Source organism: Panthera leo, chromosome C1 (genome assembly GCF_018350215.1).
Source record: "Panthera leo isolate Ple1 chromosome C1, P.leo_Ple1_pat1.1, whole genome shotgun sequence".
NCBI classification, from domain to species: domain Eukaryota; kingdom Metazoa; phylum Chordata; class Mammalia; order Carnivora; family Felidae; genus Panthera; species Panthera leo.
Genome location: NC_056686.1, coordinates 210,682,475 through 210,710,019, shown reverse-complemented (window position 1 = coordinate 210,710,019; position 27,545 = coordinate 210,682,475). Strand labels below are relative to the sequence as shown.

Genomic DNA, 27,545 nt, shown 5'->3' with positions numbered 1-27,545 from the left:
TTACAGGACACTCGTCCCATGAGATGCTTCTTGGAAAAAGCATCTGTGGCCAAATTTGGGACATGGTACATGCTATGTGGAGATTCATAAAGGGTGTCTGGGAACCACAGGCTCTAAGAGGTCTTACAGTACAGAATCTTATTTACCTTTGTTTATCATAGTGCCTTCTCTCCCCCTTAAAAAGAACTGCCTGCCCTCTTTGACTTGCTACCCCGGAACCAAATACTCTTTCATTTTAGCAAAACTTACTCTCGAGCTCAAAAGCTCCCTAATTGACTGCGTGCAATGAAGTAGGCCAGTCCTTGTATAATTAAACACACAATGCAATGTCACATTTATCTTAGGGAGTTGGTGGTTCGGGTTTATTTTGCTCTTTTCTCTCTAGGTTGTTTTTGGGTGGGACCTTAGATTATTGATTTGAGGCCCCTCCTCATTTCTAATGTGTGTATTTAATGCCATAAATTCTCCTGCCAACAGTTCTTTGGCTGTGTCCTACAAATTTTATGTCCTATTTCATTGTCATTTAATTTGGTTTAGGTGCCTTTAGATTTTCTCTGTGATCCGTGGAGTATTTGTAAGTGTGCTAAGTAGTTGGGGCTTTTCTTCCCACACACTTTTGGGCACTTCTGGGTTTCTGGCTACTCCGGCATCCAGTCTGGAGGATATGAAGCTGAAAGAAAGCTCGGGAGCTCACTGCCATGTTGTTCCTTGGGTCCTGAGTTTCCCAGCCCTTCTGTCTCCTGACTCCTCAGGGTCTCCTCTTGTTTGTTTTCTATATCATGTTAAGGGTTTTTGCTTGTACTTCGTTGGAGGAGTAGAAAAAATGTTTTTGCTTCACCATTTTGGAAAAAGTCTCATCCTGGCTGTTTTTAGAATTTTTCCTTGATTACTGGCATTAAACAAATTGATCGCGATGTTCCTTGGTGTGATTTTTTTTTTTTTTTTAAAAAGCAGGCTCCACACCCAACATGGGGCTTGAACTCATGACCCTGAGATCAAAAGCCACATGCCATACTGGCTGAGCCAGCCAGGCACCCCCTTAGTGTGATTTTGTTGGTATTTATCCTGCTTGGGGTTTGTTGTAATTCTTGGGTCTGTGGTTTTATACTTTCATCAAATTTGGAAAATTTTTTAGCCATTCCACCAAATATTATTTTCTGCCTCACTCCCCTTTCCTGGGACTCCAGTTACATCTGTTAGACTACTTAACATTGCACAATAGGTCGCTGAGTCTCGTTCAGTTTAACATAATTTTTTTTTCCCTGAGCTGCAGTGTGTTTAGCTTCTGTTGCTGTTGTGAAGTATACTGGTTCACTCTGCAGAGTCTAAATTACTATGAAAACCATTCAGTTTTGTTTTTAAGTCCAAATATTGTATTTTTCATATCTAGAAGTTCCATTTTGTTCTTTTTTATATCTTTCATTTTTGTCCTCATTTCGTTCGTGTTTTCTGTCTTGAGCAAATCCCGTGTTTACTCGCTGTCATCTGTTATTTCTGCATCTGTGTCTCTGGATTGATACTTCTTCTGGTTACGGGCCACGTATTCCTATTTCTTGGCACAGCTAGTGGTCGTTGTGTGGATGGATGGTCTTTGTGAGTTAAATTGAGTGACTGGGTTTATTGTGTTTCTTTTTTATGCGCTGGCCTTTTTCTCTGGCAGGTAGGTAAGTTACTTGCTGGCCTGATGGATCCTTTCAAGTGTTTTGTTTTTTATTTTATTTTGGGGAGTCGATCTGCGGTTGCCATGTCTCTAGGGATAGTCGCGCCCCGGTACTGAGGTGTGACCGTTCCCTCACTGAAGCACTGGGTGATCGGCGAAATACCTGCCTTCTGACTCGTGAGACTTTGAACACTTACTTCGCAGTCCTCCGTGGGCTCTGGGAACCGTTCGTCTCTCATCTCGTTTGCTGGGCCTGTGGCGCTCCAACCTCCTCACGCACAGTACTCAGCAGCACACTCGAGGGGACGCGGCGTATTTCTGATGCTCTTTTTCTGACCGGCTCTGTCTTCTTTGGAGTCTGTCCTACAAATGGCAGCTACCTTGTCCTCCACAAACTCTGGTTCTCCTCAGTTCAGCGAAACACTGTGTTCTAAATGGGCTCCAGGCAGAAAGCCAGGACGATTCTGGTACTCAGCTGGTTTGTTGGCCTTCTCTCGCAGTCACAGTCCTGCCCTGCCTGTTGTCTAATGTGTTAAAGTGTTTTTCCTGAAATATGTATGTTTCATCCACTTTACAGCGGAAGGCCAAGAGAGGCTTCAGTTACCCCATCGCGGCAGAAGAAGTTCCAAATAATTTTTATTTGTTTTATTTAATTTTTTATAAGTTTATTTATTCATTTTGAGAGAGAACAGGGACAACACAAGTGGGGGAGAGGCAGAGAGAGAAGGAGAGAGAGAGAACTCGAAGCAGGCTCCATGCTGTCAGTGCAGAGCCCGACGCAGGGCTCGAACTCACGAAACCGTGAGATCATGACCTGAGCCAGAACCAAGAGCCGGGCGCTTAAATGACTGAGCCACCCAGGCGCCCCCCAAATAATTTTTGATATTCATTTCATCTGGAATAAAATACCTGTGAAGCACAAAGGATTTATAGTTAAAGTACCCAGACCAGTGCCTGGCACACAGTAGCTCTATATTTAGTACTTCACAGGTATTTCACAGTAGCTCTGTATTTAATACTAGGTATTATGATTATAATAATTTTTATTGATCTGATTCAGTGTGGGCTGTATTAATCTAAGGGTTTACTGGTAGCAGTGACTTTTTTTTTCTTTCACTTTAATTTATCTGAGTAAAGCATACAGAATTAAACAGTACACTTGTAACTTTGCATAAGTACTATCAAATCTGATGCCTGCTGTAGACTGCCTCTTAGAAAGTAGTAGATTGGAAAGCAATTGTAAAAGACTTAAAGTTCAGACTATGATTTCCAGCTTTAGTCAAGTAGAAATTTCATTATGTATTCTCTTTACAAATGTTATTCAAGCACAACAGTGATTTAAAAGTAATTGATTTTTCCCCAACTCAAATAAAAAAAAAAAAAAGTAAGCGAGTCAACAAAAAAGTCATCTGGCTCAAGCCAGCAAAAGCATAAAGATTTATTAAGTCAACTATGAGTAAGGAAAGGTTATAGAATATACTAAGAGCTCTTCTAATAGAAGTCAGAATGCATATTGCTTCAATGGAATGGCGGGGTGGTGATGTGCATATAAAAACATAATGCTCTTACTATGGGGAAATAGAAATGATTTACATACAAATGAATATATATACACCAAAGTTGCTCTCTATAATTCATAGTGAATCTTCAAATACTTTGCTTAAGACTAGCATCAGAAAGCATGATCACTGTAAGGCAGAGAAGAGCAGTCATGTTTGGGAGTCTTCCTTGACTCCCAAAAATTTTTCTTGAGGGGCTCCATCATCAAAATCACCCCACATTCCTACTGCCAGCCTATGATGTGGTGAAGGCCTCCAGCTGAGAGCCAGGTGGGGGGATAGCTGATTCAACTAGAAGCGTGGGTACATCAGTCTGTAAGATAGGCCATTAGAGTAATCTAAAGATACCTGCGCAAGATGTGTCCCTCCAGGGTTTGGCCAGAACACATATGCTGTGAAAGTAGCTGCTGGCTATTTGGGCCCTAGACTGGAATGGAGTTTATATCATTAGCTAGTATCATTTAATCCCCAGTTTTGCTCTGAGGACACTGGGGTGAAGAAATCCAGACTGGGATAGGCTTGAGATTCTTTCTGGGGCCCAGTCCTTTGGATCTGGGTCTTCGATATTTCATTGATATCTAACAGTTCGTTCTATTTTCCCCTGCCATTCTCTATTCCTATCCAATCCTTCCAATCTAGTGGGTCCCAGGAGGAGACTAATCTAGGGATCTTGGACCTCTCCCAACTACATTAACGCCCCCTGGAGATTCAAGAACCAATACATGCATCAGGACTAGTCTGGATTTGGCATTTACCATTTATCTGGATCAGGACCCTGGATTTGGCATTCACCTCCCTGGTCCAAAAAGCTCTGGACCCGAGGAAGAATGGATGGGCCAGACTACCTCTAGGACTTCCCAGAATTTAGGGGATTAGAAGGGTTTGGCACTGACATTGGACTTGTGGAGTGGAGTGGAGCTTTTGAGTTTTGTGATGTGGTAAAAGCATGAAGCCGGGCTGTTTCTGCAGCTACAGCTGCAAAGGTAACAGAGCTAAAGACAGCTATTGTCTAATAAATACCTCAATTAAGCTTGTCTTCCTAAATGGTGGGAAAGTAATACTGAGGTATATATTTGTGAAAGCCTTTGATCTAATCCTTTTAATGTTTCTCAGCACGTTCTTGTTTATGTGTCTCCTCAACTAGCCTACCACGTAATGCCGGTTGTAATCGTTCAGTCTATGCCCTTTTCCACCCAGAGCGATTGCCCCATTAATAGAAAGACAACCTTTGAAATAGGTTAGTGAGAGGCAATCAATTTCATGTCTTTCCTATTGATGTAAATGACTGTATTTATTGCAGGAAACAAATTCACTTAGACACTACTGAATTATAATCAACCTAGCAGGGCCTTGAAGTAGTAAATGTTTTATTCGACAGATTTTACTTATTTAAAAATAAAACCATCAGATGCCAGGTAAGAAGCAAGTGTGAAATGAAACAGACATGACATATTTCAATGTGAGATTCCTCCTCTGAAATGGGCTGGGAGTGACATACGGTGGGTTTATAAATGTGAGGTAAACCAGTAGCAGATAGAAGAGTAATACTAATTAAGTAAGCCTGGAAGTAATTACCCAAGTGTACATTGAAACATTGCCTTTGAAAACGGACAAAATATTTGATTTTGCTCCTTTGCTCTACTCTATGACTGTAGCAGTCATAAATGCTATGACTACAGGGGTTTTTTTTTTCTTAATTTGTTTTGTTTTTTTGACTACCACTTTTTTTGAAATTTTTTAATGTTTATTTATTTTTGAGATAGAGACAGAGCATGAACAGGGGAGGGGCAGAGAGAGAGAGGGAGACACAGAGTCCGAAGCAGGCTCCAGGCTCCGAGCTGGCGGCACAGAGCCCGATGCAGGACTCGAACTCATGGACCGTGAGATCATGACCTAAGCCAAAGTCAGATGCTTAACGGACTAAGCCACCCAGACGCCCCTGACTACCACGTTTTACATGTACCTAAGCAAATAGAGATACATTTTGAAATTTTCTTTTTCTCATTTCCAAACTTTTAAGAAAGGTTGCCTCAATTGGAAGTATCCCCTTCCATTCATCTGATGAGATGCCTTTCAGTCTGAAACGCATACCCATTTTGTATTGACTTGTAGTATAGCTTAAAATCAGTGACGACGGCCTTGTTTGTGTAACTTGTGATAACAAGCTATTTCCTGTAAGCTGGTGTTTGGACCAGTGACATCAGCCCATGTTCTGGTTTGTTGGTTTAAACCAAGCTCTCGCTAATGGGGTCAAGGATGTCCCAAAGTGTCTGGTCTAGGCAGGGTCAGGAGCTCCAGATCATGTTTTTCATCATGAGGGGAAAGGCGGACTGGAATGAACGTGGCTTTCCTGGGGCCACACTTCCCGGAGAAGATTGTGTCAGAGGTAGGCTAAAGTGGACCTCAGAACTGTCTTTTCTTAAAGGGGGAGCTGATGTTCATCTTGTGCATTTCAATCATTCCCAGAAACACAGCCAGGGATTTGGAAAGTGAAGTGAGTTTTCATAAATGACTTTGGCTAGGCACACAGCTGTGCCCTAGAACTATCCAGAAAATAGTCACGTGTCCATACTCACTCTCAAACACTTGGCTACAAAAAAAAAAAAAAAAAAAAAAAAAAAGAAAGAAATCATAACTGTGAGTTTTCGGCTTTCTGGAGTTTCAGAAAAATAAATAAGAGGAGTCAGCTGATGAAATTCAAAATAAAATAGACTTCTTAAATAAAATCAGGAACCTCAGTCCACTTTTCCAGTAAACCTCAAAAGGTGTATTCAGAGATGAGAATCAGCCTCAGTTAACCATTTGACTACAGGAGATTCTTTCTACCAGTGCTATTTTCTTTTCTTTTCTTTTTTTTTTACTCTTATTTAAGCAGAAGGCCCCTTGTCTGGAATTTGGGGACGATTCTGCACTTTATATACACGGCAAATTGGGCTCCATTGCTGGAGACCATGGTCCCAGCCTCAATCTCCGCTTTGCCAGAGAAGGGAAGTGACAAAGTTGGTAGTGTAGCCAGCTGTCCCATTGCTACTTTTCTTTCTCTCTGTAGGTGAGGAGTGTGACATCGACATAAATGAATGTGACAGTAACCCCTGCCACCATGCTGGCACTTGCCTGGACCAGCCCAACGGTTATACCTGCCACTGCCCACACGGCTGGGTGGGTGCAAACTGCGAGATCCGTAAGTATTTCTGCTGTTTTTAACATCACATTTTCATTTAGCACCAAGAGGATACTGACCGTGTCCAGGTGGCCTCCGTCACCCGCAGATGAGCAGTGGGGCCAGAGGGCTGACGCCAGTCCCAGAGGAGTACCTTTGCTCATTGCTTTCTGTCCCTCCCCCTTCCTTCCTGAGCCTGAACCCAGCCTTTCTACTGGGATACGAATGTGCAGATGTCATCCAGAGTTCACTGCTGCTCAGACAGCCAAAAATGTGCCTAACTGAGAAGCATTCGAATCGTATCAGAAAACAGAGGCTTTGTGTTAAAAACATGAAAAAGGACACAGAATATAAATTCACTTTGCATTTATGTCTTCAAGTGTCTTCAAACGTATTAGGTTCCTTCGGTTGCCTGGAGAATAGTCCAGTGAGGACGAGGGTAAAAGAAAACCCGAAAAAATATTTTGAGCTGCTGAGAGCAAATTGTTCTCTAAAGATGAGCTCCCAGAAGTTTGAAAATGTCATAATCAAGATATGTATTAAAATAATGTATCTGCGGGACCCCCAGGCGGCTCAGTCGGTTAAGCATCCGACTCTTGATTTTGGCTCAGGTCATGATCTCAAGGCTTGTGAGTTCAAGCTGTGCATTGGGCTCTGTGCTGACAGCATAGAACCTGTTTAGGATGCTCTCTCTCCCTCTCTCTTTCTGCCCCTCCACTTCTATCTCTTTCTCAAATAGAAACATTAAAAATTTTTTTTAAAATAATGTGTCTGTTGGGTTTTCCATTGTTTTGGAAACTGCTAAAAATTCAACTATGAGACGTATTTTCTTCTAATTGAAATTCATCGGGACAGTGGATCTTCCATAAAAGCTCCCCCCTGGGCTCTCTCATCCCTCCCCATCTTTTCTTCAGGTAGAGATAGTTCATCTATTGTGTGAGTTTGGAAGGAGACAAATATATAGAGATAGCCCCATTTGTCTGTCTGTCTGTCTGTCTCCTTCCAGGGCTGGCTGCTGGTTACCTCTCTTCCTCTATTCTGTGTTTCAAGAATAAGCTCTCCAAGGGGGGCCAGCACTGCCTGTGGCTGCATGGGCCTGTCTCATTCTTCATGTGTCTGAGGAGGAAGGTCACATTCTTCGGTATCAGTGTGACTGGTAATATTATTGGGGCTCCTACCAGCTCACTCTTTGTCTTTGCTTTTGGTTGAGAGACTGAGAGGGAAAGAAGGTAGTTATTTTTAGGTCTCTCCGTCACCAACTTTCCTAAGCACCCCTAGACAGCGTGGTCTTAGGACCAACTGGCCTTGCCGAAGATGGGTGGGAAATACTCTTGTGCTGAGGAAAGATATAGAAAGGGATGCTAATGGCTATGAGCTGGTGTAGGATGTTAAGGCAAGAGTAGGTATAAGATGTTAAGTCCAGTCTGGTGGAAAGCATCCCAGACTTAGGTCAGCAGGACCTTGGTTCTTCCCCTGGCATAACACTGATTGTGTGGCTGCATCGAATCATGCTGACATTCAGTTTACTTATCAGTAAACTGGGGCCAGATTTCCTTCTAAAATTTGGTAATTCTGTTAGAAATGACAAATTTTGTGCCTTAGGGCAGAATAATATCTACTTACAACTTTTAAATCTTTTTTTTAAAAAGTTTACTTATTTATTTTGAGAGAGAGAGACAGAGGGAGACGGGGGCCGGAGGGGGGGGGGGGGGACTCGAACTCATGAACCGTAGATCACGACCTGAGCCAAAGCCAAGAGTCAGATGCTTAACCAACTGAGCCACCCAGGTACTCCTATAACTTTTAAATCTTAATTATGAAGATAAGTATATAAGAAAGTATGGATAAGAAGTCAGGGACACACGAGATGCCCTCAAGAAGCTTTCAGTGAAGTCCTATAATTATAAAAAATCTAAATTTTACTTCATTCCAGTGATGATAATATAGGCAAAAGATATACAAGAATGGAAAATGAAAAGTGTAAAAGTTGACTTCAAATTCAAGGTCCACCATACTCTAGCTGTGTAGCCTGGACAAGCAAATGTATCTCATGGAGTCTCATCATTCTCACCTTACAAGACAGTGATGGGGAAATGCTGTGAGGATCAAAGGAGGCAAATATGTGCAGATTTCTGCAATGCAGTAGGCACTAAATAAATGCTAGTTTACTGTGGCTCATGTACCGTGAACTACTCCTTGGGAGGACCAACCTTCGGCAACTGTCTTTTTGGATGATGAGTGCCAAGGGCATGGGCCACACTGAGTGGCTGGATGCAAGAGGGCCCATCAGACATCTTGGTCCACACTTGGGCTCCCCGTTTGCCCAGAATAGCACTTTGCATTTGGTGATCTCATTTCCGCCTCTCCATTAGACCAAAGGCGCTAAAATCAGTGTCATCGCAGATTAGGCTCAGCTGGGTTCCAGTGTTGGATGCTTCCATCCTTGACCTGAAGGTCAGAATGAAAAATGTGCATTTGAGGTTTGCTGTGACATGTAGCTGATGGCCAGTGTCTAGAGAACTGGGTCTGAATCAAATGGATGGATCTAAGGACCAGGAGTGGAAGTAGAGCGGCCAGGGAAGATGCAAGAGGCTTCAGGTCCCATCCCTTTGAGGTCCCTTTCTCACGCTGAATTATCTGTGATCTTCTCAAGTGTCCAGAAACCAAGAGGAGGGTATCTGGATGGTGCAAGGTCGGATGGGTAGATCTCAACAGGAAAGCTCAGATGTACGCAGAGAAGAGGGAGAATCATAGCCCACATAGGCTCCATAGCAGGGAGGCCTGTGAGTTGTCAGAGGTGGTCCGGGAGCTTCCCATCAGCCTCACTTCTGCCTCTGGAGGCCACGTCGCCTGCCTCCCTCCCTTGCTCATTCTGCTTCAGCCACATCATCCTGCTTTCACTTCCTCGGATAGGTCAAGTTCATTCCTGCCTTCAAGGCCTTTACCTATCTGCCGCCCTATGCCTGGAGTGCTCGCCTTTCAGATTTTAGCACAACTTTCTCCTTCGCTACACATCGATTAACCTAGAAACTCGCCCCTTTAGAGTTATTATCTGTCCCCTAGTCAGTAATAAGGAGTAAAAATCTAGCAGACCACAAAGATTGATCAAAACCACCAAGAAAACTGACCCAGAACTATCTAAAAGGATCATTTAAATAGTTGTTGTGTTTTATATGTACCCTGAAGCAAATGCAAACCTTAAGTTCCGGAAAGTACCAAAACAACCTAGTGAAATTTGTCTGCTCTCGACTCTTGCCACCTGAGACGGATAACAATTTTGGCTTTGGATTTTAATAAAAATTTTGCCTTCCTAGAATCAAGGTCTAAAAAACCATAATTCCTATAAATGTTTATATAGTGGTGTTTTGTGTCACCTGTGTAGGAACTGTGAGGTTTCTACAGTTAGCGTTACAGTTAATCTTGCTGACTGACAGTTGGACAGGTAAGTGCATTGAACAATTGAATCTCTGCCTCAACTATTAAATTAATGATATTCTACAAATAGGCAAACAGGCCATCCTGGATTTATAATTCAACTAATAATCAAGGGCCTCTTACTATCGACACTGAACACTACACCCAGGACATAAAGGTTAATAAAGCAGCCCCTGCCTTCAGGAGCTCATCATAATCCAAGGGTGGCTCATCGTAGGTGGTGGGGTTTCTGTAGGTTTTGTACAGGCTGCTCTGGGAACCGAGGGAAGAGGGGACCCTCTTGGGATCCTCCTCCCCAAAATGCATGGAATTTCATAATGGTTAAAGAAACTCATCACATGGCTATGTTGGTTGGGTTCTTTGGTTCTCATTTTTGTATAAACCAGGATATTTTAAAAAATAAAATTAACCTTCCTTCTCATCCAGACCTCTGCTTCACTCCCCAAATGTAACAATTATTAGCCATTTATTGTTTATTTTTCGAGATGCATTCGGTCAATATTGTAAGTCCTTTTTTTTCCTCCCATAAAAATGGAACTATTCTATACATACTGTTCAGCATCTTGCTTTTATGATTAACAATATATTGATATTTGTAATATATAGAATATTTGTCCATGTTGGTTTATGCAGATCTACCTCATTGTTTTAACACCACGTGGCTTCCAATCTAGCCCATCAAACCCTTTCCTTATATGCAGCCAGAAGCACCTTTTATTTCCTTTTTGTTTTTAAGCTCATTTATTTATTTTGAGAGAGCAAGAGAGAGTGCAGGCGGGGAAGGGGCAGAGAGAGGGAGAGACAGAATCCCAGGCAGTCTCCACACTGTCAGTGCAGAGCCCGATGTGGGGTTTGAACTCATGAACTGTGAGACCATGACCTGAGCTGAGATCAAGAGTCAGATGCTTAACCAGCTGAGCCACTCAGGTGCCCATTCTTTTTGTTTTCTAAAAGTATATGGTCTTTTTTCTTTTTAATTTTTCCAGTTATTTTTATTGTGGCAAAATACACATAACATGAAATTAACTATCTTAATCGTTTCCAAGTGTATGGTTCAGTGATATCAAGTACATTCATACTGTTGTGCAGCCCTTACTACCATCCATCTTTGTAACGCTTTTCATCTTGAAAAACCAAAACTCTGTCCCCATTAAGCCCTAACTCCCTGTGACCCCTTCCCCCAGCCCTGGCAATCACCATTCCACTTTCTTTGTTTCTTCTTCTTTTTTTTTTAATCTCCCCTTGTCCCTCACATCCCAGCCTCTGTTAACCACCATTCCACTCTCTGTTACTATAAGTTCAGCTTTCTTTTTTTCTTTAGATCCATATATAAACCAGCTTACACCATATCTGTCTTTCTTTATCCGACCTGTTTCAACTTAGCACAATGTCCTCAAACCCATTCATCCACATGGTTGCATCTGGAAGAGGCATCTTTTCAACGTGCAAATCTGAATACTCAGACCCTTCTCCCCACCAGTTTCTCTCCCTGCCAGTGCTGAGCTCCTATTAAATTGCATTTATAACTGAAGACCAAAGGCCACACGATTGCCTGTGGGGCCGCGGGAGGGAGCTCCTCACTCAGCCCACCCCTGGCTCGCTCCCTCGCTCCCTCGAGCAGCCACCTTGTCGCCCTTCCAGTCTCTTGTCCTGTTCCCCATCTTCCCCCCTTCCCTGGGGTCTTTTCCTGGGACCATGTTCTCCCTGGTCTCCCTCAACTCTGGTTTTTACCTACTTACCTGGAGAGCCCAGCTTCCTACAGACCCTTACTTCTAGAGCAATTCTCATTCCCCAATTAGATGGAGATTTGCCTTGTCCTTTCCAGTAGCACCGTGGAGGTGGTCCTTGATTGGCTTGGCACACTTGTGTGTCTACAGCTACTATGGGATCATTTCTTTGGTCTCTGTACCCCTCAAAAGACGGGGAACTCCAGGAGCCAACTGTGTACTTTCCCTCGCTCTTTATCCCAGCATCTAGTGCCATGCCTGGCACATAGTAGGTTTCCAATTAATGGCTGTTCAGCAAGCAGATCCTATGAAAGAGGTGAGCTTTTCTTTCCATTCCTTTCCTACGCTGTCCTCTTCTGAAGTTTAATGAAGCTCTTAATCTTTTGCGATCTCATTGACTGCCTTGCTTGTCCAAATAACTCTTAGCTATGGAAAGCAGAAGGTAATTTGAAAGCGCTCCTCTCAATTAGTCTAGCAGCAGATGGTCTCAAAAGTTATCTAGCTGTCTGATGTCCACACATCGCACACTCACTCTCTTTTTAAATAATATAGGTGAACACATGAACGAGCCTGGCTACGTTCACGTAGGTAAATTAAAAAACAGATCTAGGCAATGTGTTCTAGAATGAAATTTATAAATCTAATGGTGTCTCCTTCGGTGGAGTGGTGGTTGTTGCTGGGTCTGGTTTTAGTCTCATCCTGGCCACAGGTGGTCTGTTTGACCCCGTGCAGCTGCTTAAGTCCAGCCTCTCTCCCTAGCTCCAAGGGCTACGTTACAATTGACAGGTAAATGCAAACACACTGTGGAAAACACAAAACCTTAAACAAACTGAGTTTGAAACCTAGATACAAATGGTCTCGCAGACCCATAAGCAGGCAGTTTGTGTGCATGTGTCCCTGGTCATGCACCTGTTGGGGCTGATGGGATCATTCCATCGAGCATCTTCTGGTGCACAGCTCCTCTCTGAGCTGTGCTGTAGCTGGCATAGTGAATGGTTCATGCAGCGGGACTCTGGGATGTGACAAAGTGATAGCTCGTGAGGGTCTCGTGACTTATGCCAGGACTGGAGGTGACAGCTTCGGCCACCTGGTGCAGATCCTCTTGATGCTTCCAGACCGGGGTTGGATTTACTCAGATCCAGCCTGGTTCCAACCCGATTAGTGAGTAAAGCAGCCACATTCACTTCTACCAGAAAAATTTCAGCCGACAGTAACGTAGGAAAAAAAAAAGTGGGGGTAGGGGGAGGAGGAAGCAGAGCTTTTCAGAGGAATTTCAAGAACGTTTTCCCAAAGGTTCAAACAGCCTGGAATGCAGAGTTTGGGGAAGTAGAGCAGATGGCCAGAAACGTACGCAGCGTAGGCAGCTCAGGCCTGGGACGCCGTGCTGAGCACGTAACCCAGCGCCGTTGTCTGTCCACGGTAGCGGCCGGACCGCTGTGGGTTGTGTGCTCGCTGTGGATACACAGTTGATACGAGTGAGCTATTCACATGAAGTTCGCAATCAACTGTGAGGGCTCAGCGGGAACGCACGTGGCCCTGCCATAGCAATGGGAGCGGAGCCCTCTCCCAAGTCGGAGTAGAAACATCGCTGGCTGCCCTTGCGGTGATGCTAAGTGGCTGTTACGGTGAGGTCTGAGCGTTGGACTCCAGCCTACAACTGAATTTTTCAGAGAAGGTTGAAATAGTTGCAAATCAAGTGAGTCCTACTTTTCTTCCAGCCAGAAGAATGAGTGACTCTCAGTGTGAACCAGGCATTGCCAAATTAAATGCCTCTGATCCGGGACGGAGGCTTCGTTCTCGTTTCACAAAACACCTTCTCCCCTCCGTGGCGACCGGTCACTTGCCGTGATTTCTGTCAGTCCCTCTGGCCATATGTGAGCTGGTTCGGACAGAGCCGGGACTGCGGTCATGGTCAGTCTCACTGCTGCACGGACCTCGTGAGCTCAGGCAGCCAAGCTCACCTGGCAAAACCAGACCTCAGGGGTCTTGGTAAAAACTCAGGAGTCTGAAGTCCTGGGTGTGAACACACTTCACTCATCTCATTCTTCTCAAACTCTCAGGAGCCATCAGGTTTGGGGGCATGAGTCCCTTTTCCGTTAGGCTTCTAGAAAGGGGATCTGCACACTTGGCCTTGTTTGGGTGTCTCCCTGTGCTCTTCTTCAGATTGTAACCATTCAAGGTAAAGCATAGCCGGTTCTCAGATTCCGTGGTCACTGAAGATGTAGCTTGGGTGAGTGTGTATGTATGTGCCCGCACATCGCACACATTCCCGCAGAGTTTGGCCCAGTGAGAAGAGTCCGAGCATTTCACGGGAAGACGGGCCCGTCCACACACCCACCCCTGAATCCCATTTTCAGGCTCCCGTAGTCCTAATGTGAAACCAGTCGTCTCGAGGTGCTGGTGCTGTGAGTCCAGCACAGAAGGCATCCCTTTCCCACACGAACTTGGCTTCTCTTTGGTCTTATGTAGCCCTTTTTATTTTCCAAACTTCCTTTCAAGTCCTGTTCACATTATCCAGAACATTCCACATGTGTGCAGGTCTGTAAACAGTTCATACTTTGACACTCTTGACCTGTGCCAGGCATGAGATTATGTCCCATTCGTCCATTTATTTTCCTGCTCATACAGGTTGGTGTTTTTTGAAAGGGCCCAGAGCATTGCTCAGTAATCCTGAGCTCGCAGTGCGTGCCTCAGAGGGCAGTGTCCTGCTTCTCCTTATCCTTTATCTCTCTTCCACCGTGACACCTGCTCCTTTTTAGGACCACCCACCACATGCCCAGCAGCAGACTTTCTTACTTTTCTTCACATGTTTTCTAACTTGTGCCTACAATAAGCCATGGGGTACGTGTTGCTATTTTCATCTTATAAATGAAGAAACGAAGTCTCAGGGAGGTCAAGTAAACGTTGCAGCTAGGATTGAAGGCAAGGTTGGCGTGATCCCAAGGCCCACACTTCTTCCACTGTTAAGCTGGAAGATAATCCCATGGATGTTTTCTTCAACTAATTTATTGCTGATTTTTAAATATTTTTATAAAAGGAATACATTATTCTTTTGAAAGAAGCTGGAAAAGACGGAGGAGTATAATGAAGGAAATAAAAATCACTTGTGATTCTGCCTCCCATTGACCTCTATTGTCAGTGTGTTCCTGGGTGAGGCAGACTTGGGTCTAGATTTGAGCTCACCCAGCTGGTGATGCCAATTTCCTATAAAGCAGAGAGAGAAAATAATGGATCTTCAGTTGGTTGTAATGATTAAGTGAGATGTTTTCAAAGAGCTTAATGTTCGTCATTATTATCACTCTGTCTTGAGCTTTTCAGTGTAGAGTTAGGCACTTTGAGTTCACGTGTGACTGTACTATATGGGTAGGTCCTGTTTGGCCAACTGCTTTTGTTCTCTTGTTGGAACAAAACATCTCTTGGGGCGCCTGAATGGCCCAGTCGATTAGCCATCCAACTCTTGATTTTGACTCAGGTCATGTTCTCGCAGCTCGTGAGTTGGAGCCCTGCATTGAGCTCTGTGCTGACAGTGCAGAGCCTGCTTGGGATTCTCTCTCTCCCTCTCTCTGCCCCTCCTATGCTCGTGCTCTCACACACACACACTCTCTCTCAAAATAAATAAACTTAAAAAAAGAAGAAAACATCTCTCCATCTCACTAAGAGTTGAGTATTTAAGTTGTTTCCCATTTTTTTTTTCTTTTATAAATTGTTTTGTCTACTTGTGGGACAGAGAGAGAGTGTGGGGGTAGGGCCTCTGGCTATAGCTATAACATTTTATTTCTTTAAAAAAAAACCTGAATAACAATCTAAAGCAAAAATGGTTCAATACGAACTTTATTAACTTTGAACAGTATTAACTTTGAGTGGTGGGTACCTGGGGGTTGTGCTTATTTAATGAACCTTTTTCTAAATGTATAGTATTTGGCCATTTAACATTTAAAAGTTCTGATGCTCAGATGAACGTCCTTGTATATAGGGCTTTACGCATTTATAGGACAATTTCCCCAGCATAAATTCTAAAAATTGGAATTTCCGGGCCCATTAAGTCTACACAAGGGTTGAGTATCAATTTGCACATCCTCATTTCTGCACACATATCAGCTGTGGTTATCAAATATTTTATTTATTTATTTAAAAAAAATTTTTTTAAGGTTTATTTTTGAGGCAGAGAGAGACAAAGCATGAACAGGGGAGGGGCAGAGAGAGAGGGAGACACAGAATCTGAAACAGGCTCCAGGCTCCGAGCTGTCCGCACAGAGCCTGACGCGGGGCTCTAACCCATGGACCGTGAGATCATGACCTGAGCCGAAGTCCGATGCTCAACTGACCAAGCCACCCAGGTGCCCTCAGCTGTGGTTATCAAATATTTTAAATACTGTTTGGAATGGATAGAGGAATTGCATTTTTAAAGAATTATGAAAGTAAATAATTTTCTATTTGTGTGTCTTTGGTAGATTCCTTTTTAAATTTTTTTTTTAAGTTTATTCATTTTTGAGAGAGAGAGAGAGAGACAGAGCGTGAACAGGGGAGGGGCAGAGAGAGAGAGAGAGGGAGACACAGAATCCAAAGCAAGCTCCAGGCTCTGAGCTGTCAGCACAGAGCCCGACGCGGGGCTCGAACTCCCGAGCCACGAGATCCTGACCTGAGCCGAAGTCAGACGCTCAACCGACTGAGCCACCCAGGTGCCCCGGTAGATTCCTTTTTATATTTTTGCCCATTTTCTATGGTGTGTTCCTGGTTTTTCTTAATGATTCATAAGAGGCTCTTGTATGTTAAAGACATTAGCCCTTGATCTGGGTTATCCATAGAAAATAATTCTTCCCAGTTGGGGTGGCCCTTGTATTTTAGGTTGCTGAAGCAAGGTCAGTGAAGACCTTCCTGTTACAAAGGTCACAACTCACACCCAGGCCTTTGCTTACTTTCGCCCCAGACCTGCAGTGGAAGTCAGGTCACATGGCGGAGAGCCTCACCAACATGCCCCGGCACTCCCTCTACATCATCATCGGGGCCCTCTGCGTCGCCTTCATCCTGATGCTCATCATCCTCATCGTGGGCATTTGCCGCATCAGCCGCATCGAGTACCAGGGCTCTTCCCGGCCAGCCTACGAGGAGTTCTATAACTGCCGCAGCATCGACAGCGAGTTCAGCAACGCCATCGCCTCCATCCGGCACGCCAGGTGGGCTGCGTGGGGAAGGGAGGGGGGAGGAGGGGAGAGCCCGCTGCCATCTGGGTGCGTTCCTGGGAGGCGGGTGGTGTTGCGAACAGGAATCCACACCTGCAAAGAGGATTTCATAGACGAAAGCATAGGTTCAAGGCATACTGGGGACAGATAATTGGGCTGCTTTATAATTTGCTGCTAGCTTACTGTTTGCATTGAATACATTCATTCATTTAATTTGTGTTTATCCGTGCTATAAATAGCCGATTCTTAATCACTGTGTAGGAAACGTTTTTTGATGATTGCTTTTTGGAACGTCTTTAGCTGTGCTCTCCAAACAGCATAGGTAAGCAGTGACATTCGATTTAGCGGCTTCCTTAAGGAATGACAAACAGCTTTCATTCTGCTGTTGGTGTACATATTCTAGAAAACGATGTCCTTTTCTGGAGGAAAGACTCCTGGAGGGACGAGGTACCACACCAGTGGTGCCACAGAGAAAGCAGGAGTCGGGTGTCCGAAGTGTGGCATTTAGTCCCAGCCACCCCATTACTTGACTCTATTTCACACAGACCATTCAAGCCTCTGCAAACACTGGTCCCTGAACAGCGAAAAGTCATGTCTCCCTTAGTCAAGGCAATCAAATTAAATTACAAATAGTAAAGGCTTGTATAAAGAGATAACATCCTATGTATTCTCCAAATCTATAACACTAACAAAATCAGCTAATCTAACTTTTTTTTACTTTTAAAAAACTTTTTAAAATTATTATTTATTTTTGAGAGAGAGGGAGGGAGACACTGAATCCGAAGCAGGCTCCGGGCTCTAAGCTGTCAGCACAGAGCCTGACGCGAGGCTCGAACTTACAAACCGTGAGATCGTGACCTGAGCCGAAGTAGGACGCTTAACCGACTGAGCCACCCGGGCGCCCCCATATTTTATTTTTGCACAGGATATTTAGTACAAAAACGAGCGCACCAGTGTTTGTTAAAGGAAAGCTGTTTTCTCTTTTAATTGCTAGAATGATCTAAAGTGCACAATTCAGGAAGTCTGTGCTGTAGTAAAGAGCGGGCTGAGCTCGGTGTCTTCAGATTGGGGTCATGAGAGCTAGTAGCTGCAATCCTCTGTTGGGAGGCCGTGTAGTCGTCTTGATCAAAACACACGCAGCTCCGGATTCCGTCTGAACGGTACAGAGGCTACGAGGTTCGGAAAGTTTGCTTTCTGCACAAGGAAATCCCCAAACCAATTCTGAGTCAGGCCCTACGTGCTGCTCATCACTGACTCCTTCCTTTAAGGGTCAGCGTAACAGCACGGCCTCCGGGAAGCCCTGAGGCCAGTCCCTGCACGTCTTGTTTATTTGACTCGTCCGCCAGCCTGTACACAAAGGGCCGTTTTCTTTCCGTCTCCAGCAGGTGCTGGCACATAGTAGACCCTCCTTCCTACAATCTGAGGTCTGTAGTGACAGGACGGTCTCTGTCAGGGATTGGTGCGGGATGTCTTGACCTGCCCGAGAGGTGACGTCATTCCAGGGCAGCAGCCTCCCAGGCGTGCCGGAGGTTCTCCGAAGTCACCGGGTGAGAGGTGAAAGCTGTAAAAAGTGGAGGCGAGGAGGCAAGCTCCTCTGTTGCTCAAGAGTCTTCTCCCTCTGTTCCCGGAGGTGCTGAGTTCACCGGGAAGGAGCGGCATCGGCGGCGCGACACCGGGGTGTGTTGGGAGACCCAAGAAATCAGGTTCCCTCCACCCCCGGAGGGATCTCTGGCCAAGATCCTTTTGTGTTCAAGAGGAGTAGTTTATTTCAGCCCCAGCATAGTTAAGGATAGATTCTTCTGAGCTTCCTGCTTAGATAGCCCGCTAGGAAGATATTTAGCTGGGTAGTCTTGGAAGGAAAGAATTAACTTAAAAGCATTTACAGACCCGGTTCTTATTTGGTGCTGATTTGTATCAAAAATATTTACTGCAGAATTCCTAACCAGTGAGCTCCTCCATATGCACCGGTGACTACCGATAAAGCCACTGAAGTTAATACAATACCTTCCCCGATATCTGGAACGTTCCCTCATAAACGTTTACTCAGCTACGACCTGTGGTTTCTACAGCCTGGCTGTCTAGAGGTCCTGGCTGGGTCTCTGGCTGGTTGGCCCCTTTTCACTCCTTTTTCCTGGAAACCCTAGAAAAGCATTGAAAAAAAATTAACCCTTTTCGCTATTACCTCCTCCCTAGTTTTCAGCAGTGACCTGTAACTTGCTCCCACTTCCCAGCCTGTCTCCCAGCTGCTGGCCCGGAGGTGACATGGGATCTGAATGCCATCAGCTGAGCAGCCACGCGGGACGAATACTGAGTGGGTCACCTGTGGCATTCACGAGTGACCGAGGCAGCGTCTGGTGATTCCGATGTCAGCTCTCAGTTGATGCCGGTGCTGGGCTGTGAGGAGCCCCTTTCTCTCTCTGATTAAGAGTCGTGTGTTCTGTGGCTGCTTTGCTGACCCCTTGGGCCGGAGAGAGTTTGCAGCTGACCAGTGGGAGCGCACGGGCATTCCGGGCTCTGGAGCGAGGTCACGTCTCGGCTGCAGATTGCTCCCTGCTGCCCCAGCGCTAAGCGCCTGGTCGCACAAAACAGAACCAGGGAAGCTGAGAGAGGACCCGGTCACGTTTGCTCAAAGAGCATCTCTGGCTTTGGGCCTTTCTCAAGGTCAGATCCGCCTGCTTTCCCTGTGGTGGTGTTTTAGCTCTTGACTTCCAGGGGCACATGAACTGGAAGAGAGCACGGTCTCGATCTGCCTGAGAATTGGCTGCAGTATGTTTTAGTGAAATAACGTGGGCAAGACTTGTCACCAGATAATCTTTGGGATGTCAGTGACATTAATGCTATCGTGGCCACAACTTCCATCATTCCTTCTAGTTTTTGTTGACATGGCCAGACACTCCGCTGAATCCTTTGGAGAGAGGGACCATGAGTGATTCTTAGGGTCTTCAGCAACGGTCTGCAAAATATTTCAGCTGGTTCAGACCGTGTATTCTCTGGGTGCCTGTGACTGTTCAGCTCTGCCTTTATAGTGTGAAAGTAGCAGAGACACATTATTAATGGGTGCAACTGTGTTCCAATCAAACTTTATTTAAAAACAGGCAACACGCTGTAATTGGTTTGCAGGCTATTGATTGTTAATCCCTGGTCTACGTTATAATTTTCTTTATTTTCCAAAAAGATTTTTTTTACATTTAAAATGTACCTTTATGATAAGAAAAAAAAACCCAGCATGTTATTTGAAGGAATAGTCACATAAATATTCCTGCCATAACACAGGCAAGCTCTTATATTGGTTTAGTACCTGAGAGTTTTTGTTTCTTTTTAAGGTTTATTTATTTATCTTGGGAGAGAGAGAGATCAGTCGAGCATGCGAGCCAGGGAGGGACAGAGAGAGAGAGGGAGAGAGAGAATCTCAAGCAGGCTCCACGCTGTCGGCTCACCCGATGTGGGGATCCATCTCATGAACCGTGAGATCAGGACTTGACCGAAATCAAGAGTGGGACCCTTAACCAGCTGAGTCACCCAGCGTCTGAGAGTTTAAATGGACTTCTATAGGTGTCAGCTTCTTTCTTAACACCCACCCAGTTCTGGGAGACCAGGAAACTATAAAAAGCTATTGGTATTATAAATGTGAGTATGAATGCACAGTCCCGTTTTACTCGATGTAAGCTTGCCACGGTGATGGGTGGAGGAGATTTAAGAGAAGTCTTGGTTCACTCTATTGTGTTTTAAAAACCACTTTAGCTTCTGTGTGGTAGCTACCGCACTTTGTGCGGAGACCCCTGTACGTCCCTGGAGGAAGTGGAATGGACTTCTCGGGAGCGAGTTAAGGGATTCCAGCTCTGAGACAGTGCCAAGTTCCCTTTGTAACCAGCGTTATACTTCATTCCCATACTGGTGTGGAGCCGATCTCAGTAGCACCGGGCACAAAGCCAGTTACCTGTCTAGATATGAAGTGAGGCTCCTTGTTCTTGTCCACGTCGACCGTGTGGCCGCTCCTGGCTGGGTTCAGCCCTTGCCTCGTTTTTCTCAGCGGACCCCAAACACCCCTCCTCAAACCTGCCCTGTCGATATTCAGCCCCATGACCGCAGTTTAAGGTCACAGCCCTTTGAATTATAGCTTATTGGTAGATTGCATAACACGGAGGCATTTAACTTTCTGGATTTTGAAGAAACAGGTTCTTCTTCAAACTATGAAATCACATAAAAAATGAAATGGGTATCTTGGGGCGGCTGGTGGCTCAGTCGGCTAAGCGTCTGACTTCAGTTCGGGTCATGATCTCACGCTTCGTGAGTTCAAGCCCTGGCTTGGGCTCTGTGCTGATGGCTCAGAGCCTGGAGCCTGCTTCGGATCCTGTGTCTCTGCTTCTCTCTGCCCCTCTTCCATTCACTCTCTGTCTCTCTCTCAAAAATAAATAAACATTAAAAAAATTTTTTTAAATAAATAAAATGGATATCTTAAACACATATTCAACCTATTAAGTCACTTGGATTTTTCCTCTTGGTCAGCCGACTGATTAATAGGCTGTGTGTGATTTGCTGGCCCTCCCATCAGATCAGGAAACTGCCCCATGGTTACTATGGAAAGAGGGCTTTTCACAGGGATTGTCCTGTTTTGTTTAAAATGAACCAGTGGTATATTGTTACCAATGGGTCTAGCTATTTTATGAGACCTAGATTGTCAAAATATTTGCGCCCTAAAGTAGCTTCTGAAATTTTCAGCGTTGGGAGAAAGTATCCGGATCTAGTTGGCTTCTACACTCTTGTTCCTTCCCGTGGTCTCAGATATACACAGGCCTCGTGCAATTTAGATAAACGGACTCCAGGCTGGACTCCAACCCACGTTTATGGATGCACAATCCCAGGCCTCAGTGAGCCTTCACGTTTTAGCTGTGATTTTATTGAAAGCTTTTTAATCTTTCGGTAATACCCTTGGATTTCTTGGTGGCAGAACGCATGAACTCATTAGTCTGTATTTTGCCCGGTGCCCATCTGGCACGGTTTATGCCTTTGTGCCCCTGAAGACCGGTAAATCTTGAGTGAATCGGAACAAAAGATTGATGAATGTTTAAGAACCAAAGGTCATATGGAGAATGCGATGTTTTCTCATCTCCCACTCTCTTCTACTCCTCACTGTATGTGAGAGGGCGGACCTCCCAAGAAAGCAAAGGAAAAACTAGGGATGGGGGTGGGGGTGGGTAGGGGGGAGGCTGTGGTAAATGAGCCCCTCGAAGTGTTTGGGGCCCATCCGACCCACCATTTTAAAATTTCAGATTCTTTACGTATTTCCTTTGTGAATCCGTTGGACTTGAAACAGTTAAAAAGAGTTGTCTCTACTAATGAGGAGGGGAGGTGGGCAAGTGTGGAAGATTGTTTAAGTCATACTGCACTCCAGGGACTTAGGGAAGGTGAGGTCTTCGGTGCGAAGAGACCACCCAGAAGTTGAATTGGCTTTATTTTCATAGTCTCCATCTTAAGACTGGTTTGGCAGGAAGTCCTGAAATTGGATTTTGACACCCCTTGGCTTCTAAGCATCAGTCCTGCTGTTGCGGGGATTTTGATACGTACAGATCTTTTGGGACAATGGCTTGTGCTCAGAGAAAAGAAGGCAATGGCTTGTGTGTATGTGGGGGGTGGGGAGGAACGGGTGGGCGGGGTTGGATGGTGGGTAGCCGGGTGTGGACAAACATCTCCTTATTTGAAGTCCTTTCCCCCATATCCCCTTCTCCTTACGGTGGGACCTCCGATGACCTCTGAGCCTTTACAGCTCTCCTGCAAGTCCCATGGGAGAGGCTGTCTGTCCATAGTCCAGGGAGCACCGCCCGCCATTCTGTATTCCAGACACTAGAATGGATGTGAGATAAACTTGCCTCTCCAGATAGTTAAGGGTCTCAGAAGAAAAAGACAAATAGATACACGCTTTCTTGAAGCTTATTGTAGAGTTGTCATGCCTGGCTGCTTTGCCAGGATTTAACCTCGAAGCTTCAACATTAATTTGGGCTCCACGGTTCACGAAATCCATTTTTTTACCTCCTGCCCTGGAGACTAATATCTCCGCTCGTTCAGTGTTATATCCAGGTCTCTTAAATTTCTGTGCTTGCTAGGGAATGTATTTCTCAGGGTATGTTTATCATTCCATCTGATTCTTGAATCTAAATTATTCTCACCACTTGCCTTCAGTAAGGCTTGACATCCAGTGTTCATCTAACCAGAGTCCTCTCTCTCTCTGTGTGGTTTCAGGTTTGGAAAGAAATCCCGGCCTGCGATGTATGATGTGACCCCCATCGCCTATGAGGATTACAGCCCCGATGACAAGCCCCTGGTCACACTGATTAAAACAAAAGATTTGTAATCTCTTTTGGGGGGGGGAATTATTTTTCAAAAAAGATGGGCTACCACCCTCATTTAAATATTTTTAAGAAAATAAAAAGCTTAAATTTGAAATGGTAGCTGCTCAAGAGTTTTCGGTAGACTATCGAAGAACTAATTTTCTGCAGCTTTTAGTTTGGAAAAAATATTTTAAAAACGAAATTTGTGAAACCCATAGACTACGTTTTAATGTACTTTCCGCTCTTTAAACCGTATGCTTCGACTAGTGCGTGCTTCTTCCACGGTGGACACCGTCGTGAAACCCACATGGTGTTTCATGAAGTTTCTATGTGACTTGTGAGTGCCAGCTTTCTGAGTAGTTAGGAAACACATGTAGAGTATGACCCATATAACAGTATAGCCGTCACCTAAAAAGAAGTCTGAAATGTTTGTTTCGTGAAAAAGAAACTAGTTACATTTATTATTCCTAACCCGAATGAAATTAGCCTTTGCCTTATTCTGTGCATGGGTAAGTAAATTATTTCTGCACCGTTTTGTTGAACCCTGCAGAAATGTTCCTTTGAGTTTGTTTTTGTCATTTTCGTAACGGTGGCCAAGCTAGGCCTTGAAAACCATGCATAGGGAAAGGGCCTGGTGAGGCAAATTATGATCGCATCGAATCTATATTTTCTTTAAAAAGTCAAGGTTTTTATATTGTGAGTAAATTAAATTTACGTTGGAGTTGTTTGTTGCTAAGAGGTAGTCAATATAAGAGAGTACTAGTTCCTTCGTGGTGTGTATTTCTCATAATGCATCTTTATTTACATCCAGGACATGTTCGTGGCTGTATTGGATTGATATGTGCTTCTTCCGATTCTTGCTAATTTCAAAGAATATTGAATAAATGTTACCAAGTCCAGGATGCGCTTGTCCCTCGTTCTTTTAAAATTACAGAAAACATTTTGGGTTTGCTATTCATTGTCAATGTCATTGTTTTTCACATCTTAAATATTGCAAGGAGTACATTTCTGTGCCTTCTAGGAGCCCTCCTGACCTCCTGATTGCCAGTGACCCATCCCTCCGTTCCTTTAAACGTGAAAGGTGGGGGGGAGAGATAAGAATTCTCATTTCCGCATTTAAACCAGAACTTGCCCGCGACATGCAGCACGCATGGCCGCTGAGGTGCATTGGAACGTGGAAATGCTTGTAGGCATGATGTTCAGGGGACCTGCGGCCCCAAGAAATGTCTCCTAAGCGCTGGGTCCAGTGGAGGTCAAGTGAAATGGCCTTAGCAAACAGCAGTTTGGTCCTGAGGAACTTGAAGGCAGCTTAGAACGGCCCTACATTCAATTCTATTTTGCATCCAAATGCCGCGCCCAAATCTCGGAGTCATTTTTTTTTTTTTTTTTTTTTAATTTGTTTTATCTTCACTTGGGAATGTTTGGTAAGGCCAGGGAAAAGTCCCTGAAACCAGGTGCGAGGGAGGATTTCAGGCAAAAAGTGTTTAAGATGCTTTCCTCTCCCTCTCTTCCCTCAAACATCTGTCCCTAATCCTACAGATGATATAGCAACACACCCACGCTCTGATTATTAAGCGGTAGCGTGCGTATGTTAATATTTTTAGTTCGTATAAGTGTTTAGAAACGAACTTAGAATATGAACACGGGCGGTTGAGCATCCATGGGAACATCACAGACCTTGCTTATTTCCATCTCCTCGTGGGAAACTGTTGGTGGCGGGGCACACAGACCCTGCATGCACAGGAGGGGGCCTAGGGACTTGGGTGGGGGGTGAATTCATCCCCCCTCCCCCCCCCATCCCGGACTCATGCCCCCCGCCCCCCCCACCCCCGCCATGCCCCAGGGCCATGTCTGCCCCGCTGGGTCTTCCTTTGGAAGCTGCCCCATCCCACCGTCTCAACCCGTCTCAAAGTCACTCTATGTGATGTCCCTCGAAGGGCTTGTGGGAAATCTTTTGCCAATCGCCGTCTTTTTAAAGCAAATTAATGGAGCCTGCTAATTCAGATTACTGCCTTCAGACAGTCGGAGGGGTCAACCCCAAACACATTCAGTAATAAGACGTCCCACTGAGCATTTGTTGTGTGTCAGGCAGATGGTGACCCTGGCTATCAAGGTCATGGCTCCTTTTGAACCAGCAGTTCAAAGAAACAAACGGAGTCGCATCGCTAAGAGCTGGTGAAGGAAGGTAAACTGCCCTTGGGCGGCTGATTTGTAGCAGAGTGGATCGGAATCTTGCTGCGACCGTTTCCCTGCTAACGACTTGGGCAGAAACTCCAGACCTACGCGTCAAAACCTGGAGAATGGGGATAAACGATAGGACCTCCCGCAGGATTGTCGTGAGGATTAGGTGCCAGGATGTATTGAGATCCCTCTGCTCACCGGCAGCTCCCATTACGCATTCGGCGCGTTAGCCATTGCTGTCGTCCCTGTGCTTAGTTTAGGTACAGACCATTTCCAAGGTAGTCAATTAGCTTGCTTTGGATGGCTGTGCCTGTGATCTCGGAGTCAGTGCGTCGTGGATGGTGGATGAGTTAGTGGTCCTCGTAAAGCCTGGGGCACTTGCTGCGAGTGTGTGAGATGCTCTTTGGTCAAGTCACTTCGCACTGTTGAATAAAGCGTTTGATGAGCGAGAGTAAATACCTGCCAGGACTTGTTGAACTGGTGACAGTCTCATGACTCAAGTGGGGTTGGAATTAGCCCTTTTCTAACGTGGGTTTTCACAAGGCAACTGTACGTCACAACAGGGATCCTCGCCTTCAGAGGTGTTCCAGCTCATTTTGTAGTTTTTACGGAAGCTCTTGATTCTTGCAAGGAGATGGCACACACAGATAAATGATCTCCAAGTGATTTTAACAGTTGGGAGCTGGTTTTTTGACACGCGTACCAAGGTCTCTGCTCATCACAACCAGGCTTGCCCCTGCTGGCCTTGGATCACCGACCCTGACCCCCCATCAGTGGAATAGGGACCTACTTTTAATTTGTTGGGGAAACTCCATACTGTTTTCCATAGTAGAACCAGTGGAAATGTGCTAAGAATATCTGATTCAACAGAGTGCCGGCCATCTTGCCTCACCTGCACCCCTCCAGTGGTTTCTGGGGGAATGGAGGGACAGTAAGAGTTCCACGGAGGACAGTTTGAAAAATACTACCAGCGAATCTGTCCCCAAGACTCTCATTCCCCAGCGTGTCAATCCACCCATCTATGCAACAGGTGTTAATGGAGCACTCGGCAGGTGTGAGGCCGTTGCCGGGGAAGTCTCCTTGACATGTCACTTCCAAGCCAGGACCTGAAAGATGGGTGACAGAGGGGGAGGTGAGGGGAAGCTTCCAAGAATGAGAGTGGACACTTCTGAGGGACTCAGAGGAGTCAGGCCAGAGCAGCGCATACGAGGTCGAGATTCGCCTGTGCTGCTCTATGACCCAGCAATTTCGCTCCTAGGTAAACGTCCAAGGGCAACAAAAATGTGTTAAAAAAAAGCCTTATACAACTTCCCATAATAGTCCCCAACATAGTAGAAAATGAATAAAAGGACAAAACGGAAAGAGGTACTGAAATGCAGCAATGGGTCTGAATCTTGCAGGTGTAGGTATTGAGCCAAAAAGTCAGACACAGCACGGGACATAATGCATGACTCCATCTATGTAAGATTCCAGATGGGGCACAACCAGCGTGCGGTGCTAGAAATCCAAACCTGTTACCTCTGAGTGCAGAGGGCAGGGGAAGGACTGGAAAGGTCCCAAAAGGACATTTCTGGAAGATGGAAACGGTCTGTATTTTGATTCCAGTGATAGTAACAAGAGAGTATACATTCATCTAAAGTATACGCTGAAGATCTGTGCATTTTACTGTATATGAAGTTTTAAAAATCAATAAAGTTTTAAAAACAATGCAATCGGGGTGCCTGGGCGGCTGGGCCCGTTGAGCATCTGGCTTGAGCTCAGGTCACGCTCTCCCAGTTTGTGGGTTCGAGCCTCACATCGGGCTCGCTGCTGTCAGCGTGTAGCCTGATTCAGGTCTTCTCTCCCTCTCTCTCTGTCGCTCAAAAATAAATAAACCTTTAAGAAAATGAAATAAAAGCAATAAGCTCATGCAAAAAACGTGCAAGAAGGAAAGCAGGTAGGTTGAAGACAGAGAAGTGGGCAGGCTTCTGGGGGCGGGGAGGGTCAGACTTCCAGTGTGGTAGGACAGGGAGAAGGTGAAGGTCGTGTGTTGGTGAGGGAGGGTGGTCACGCTGCAGGTGGTGCAAGGAGAAGTTAAATTCAGTCAGTGCGTTATAAACCTCAGTTTCTGGATTGAATCAGCAACTCCGTGATTTGGCAAGGTAGGTTTTGCTGGGATGAATTTTCATGCTGGTTATTAAAATTTTCTAATCCACGGATTCAAATTGAACCCACAAACATTCCCAGACTGTTAGGTGGCAGTAGGAAATGATAGACAACCAATTGTCATCTGTTGGCTTATTAGAAAATTTCCAGGGGCGCCCGGGTGGCTCAGTCG

The 27,545-nt window shown here is 45.1% G+C and overlaps 1 protein-coding gene across 1 annotated transcript in view; it reads left to right on the top strand.

Moving 5' to 3' along the window:
* DNER (delta/notch like EGF repeat containing) overlaps positions 1 to 23,947 on the top strand; it is a 316,552-nt gene extending 292,605 nt beyond the window's left edge. The window contains exons 11-13 of the mRNA XM_042950397.1: positions 6,269 to 6,400; positions 16,469 to 16,715; positions 22,959 to 23,947. Of these exons, the coding sequence (XP_042806331.1) occupies positions 6,269 to 6,400; positions 16,469 to 16,715; positions 22,959 to 23,070 (491 nt within the window). The 3' untranslated portion in view covers positions 23,071 to 23,947. The remainder of the gene's footprint in view (positions 1 to 6,268; positions 6,401 to 16,468; positions 16,716 to 22,958) is intronic.
* The last annotated feature ends 3,598 nt before the right edge of the window (positions 23,948 to 27,545 follow it).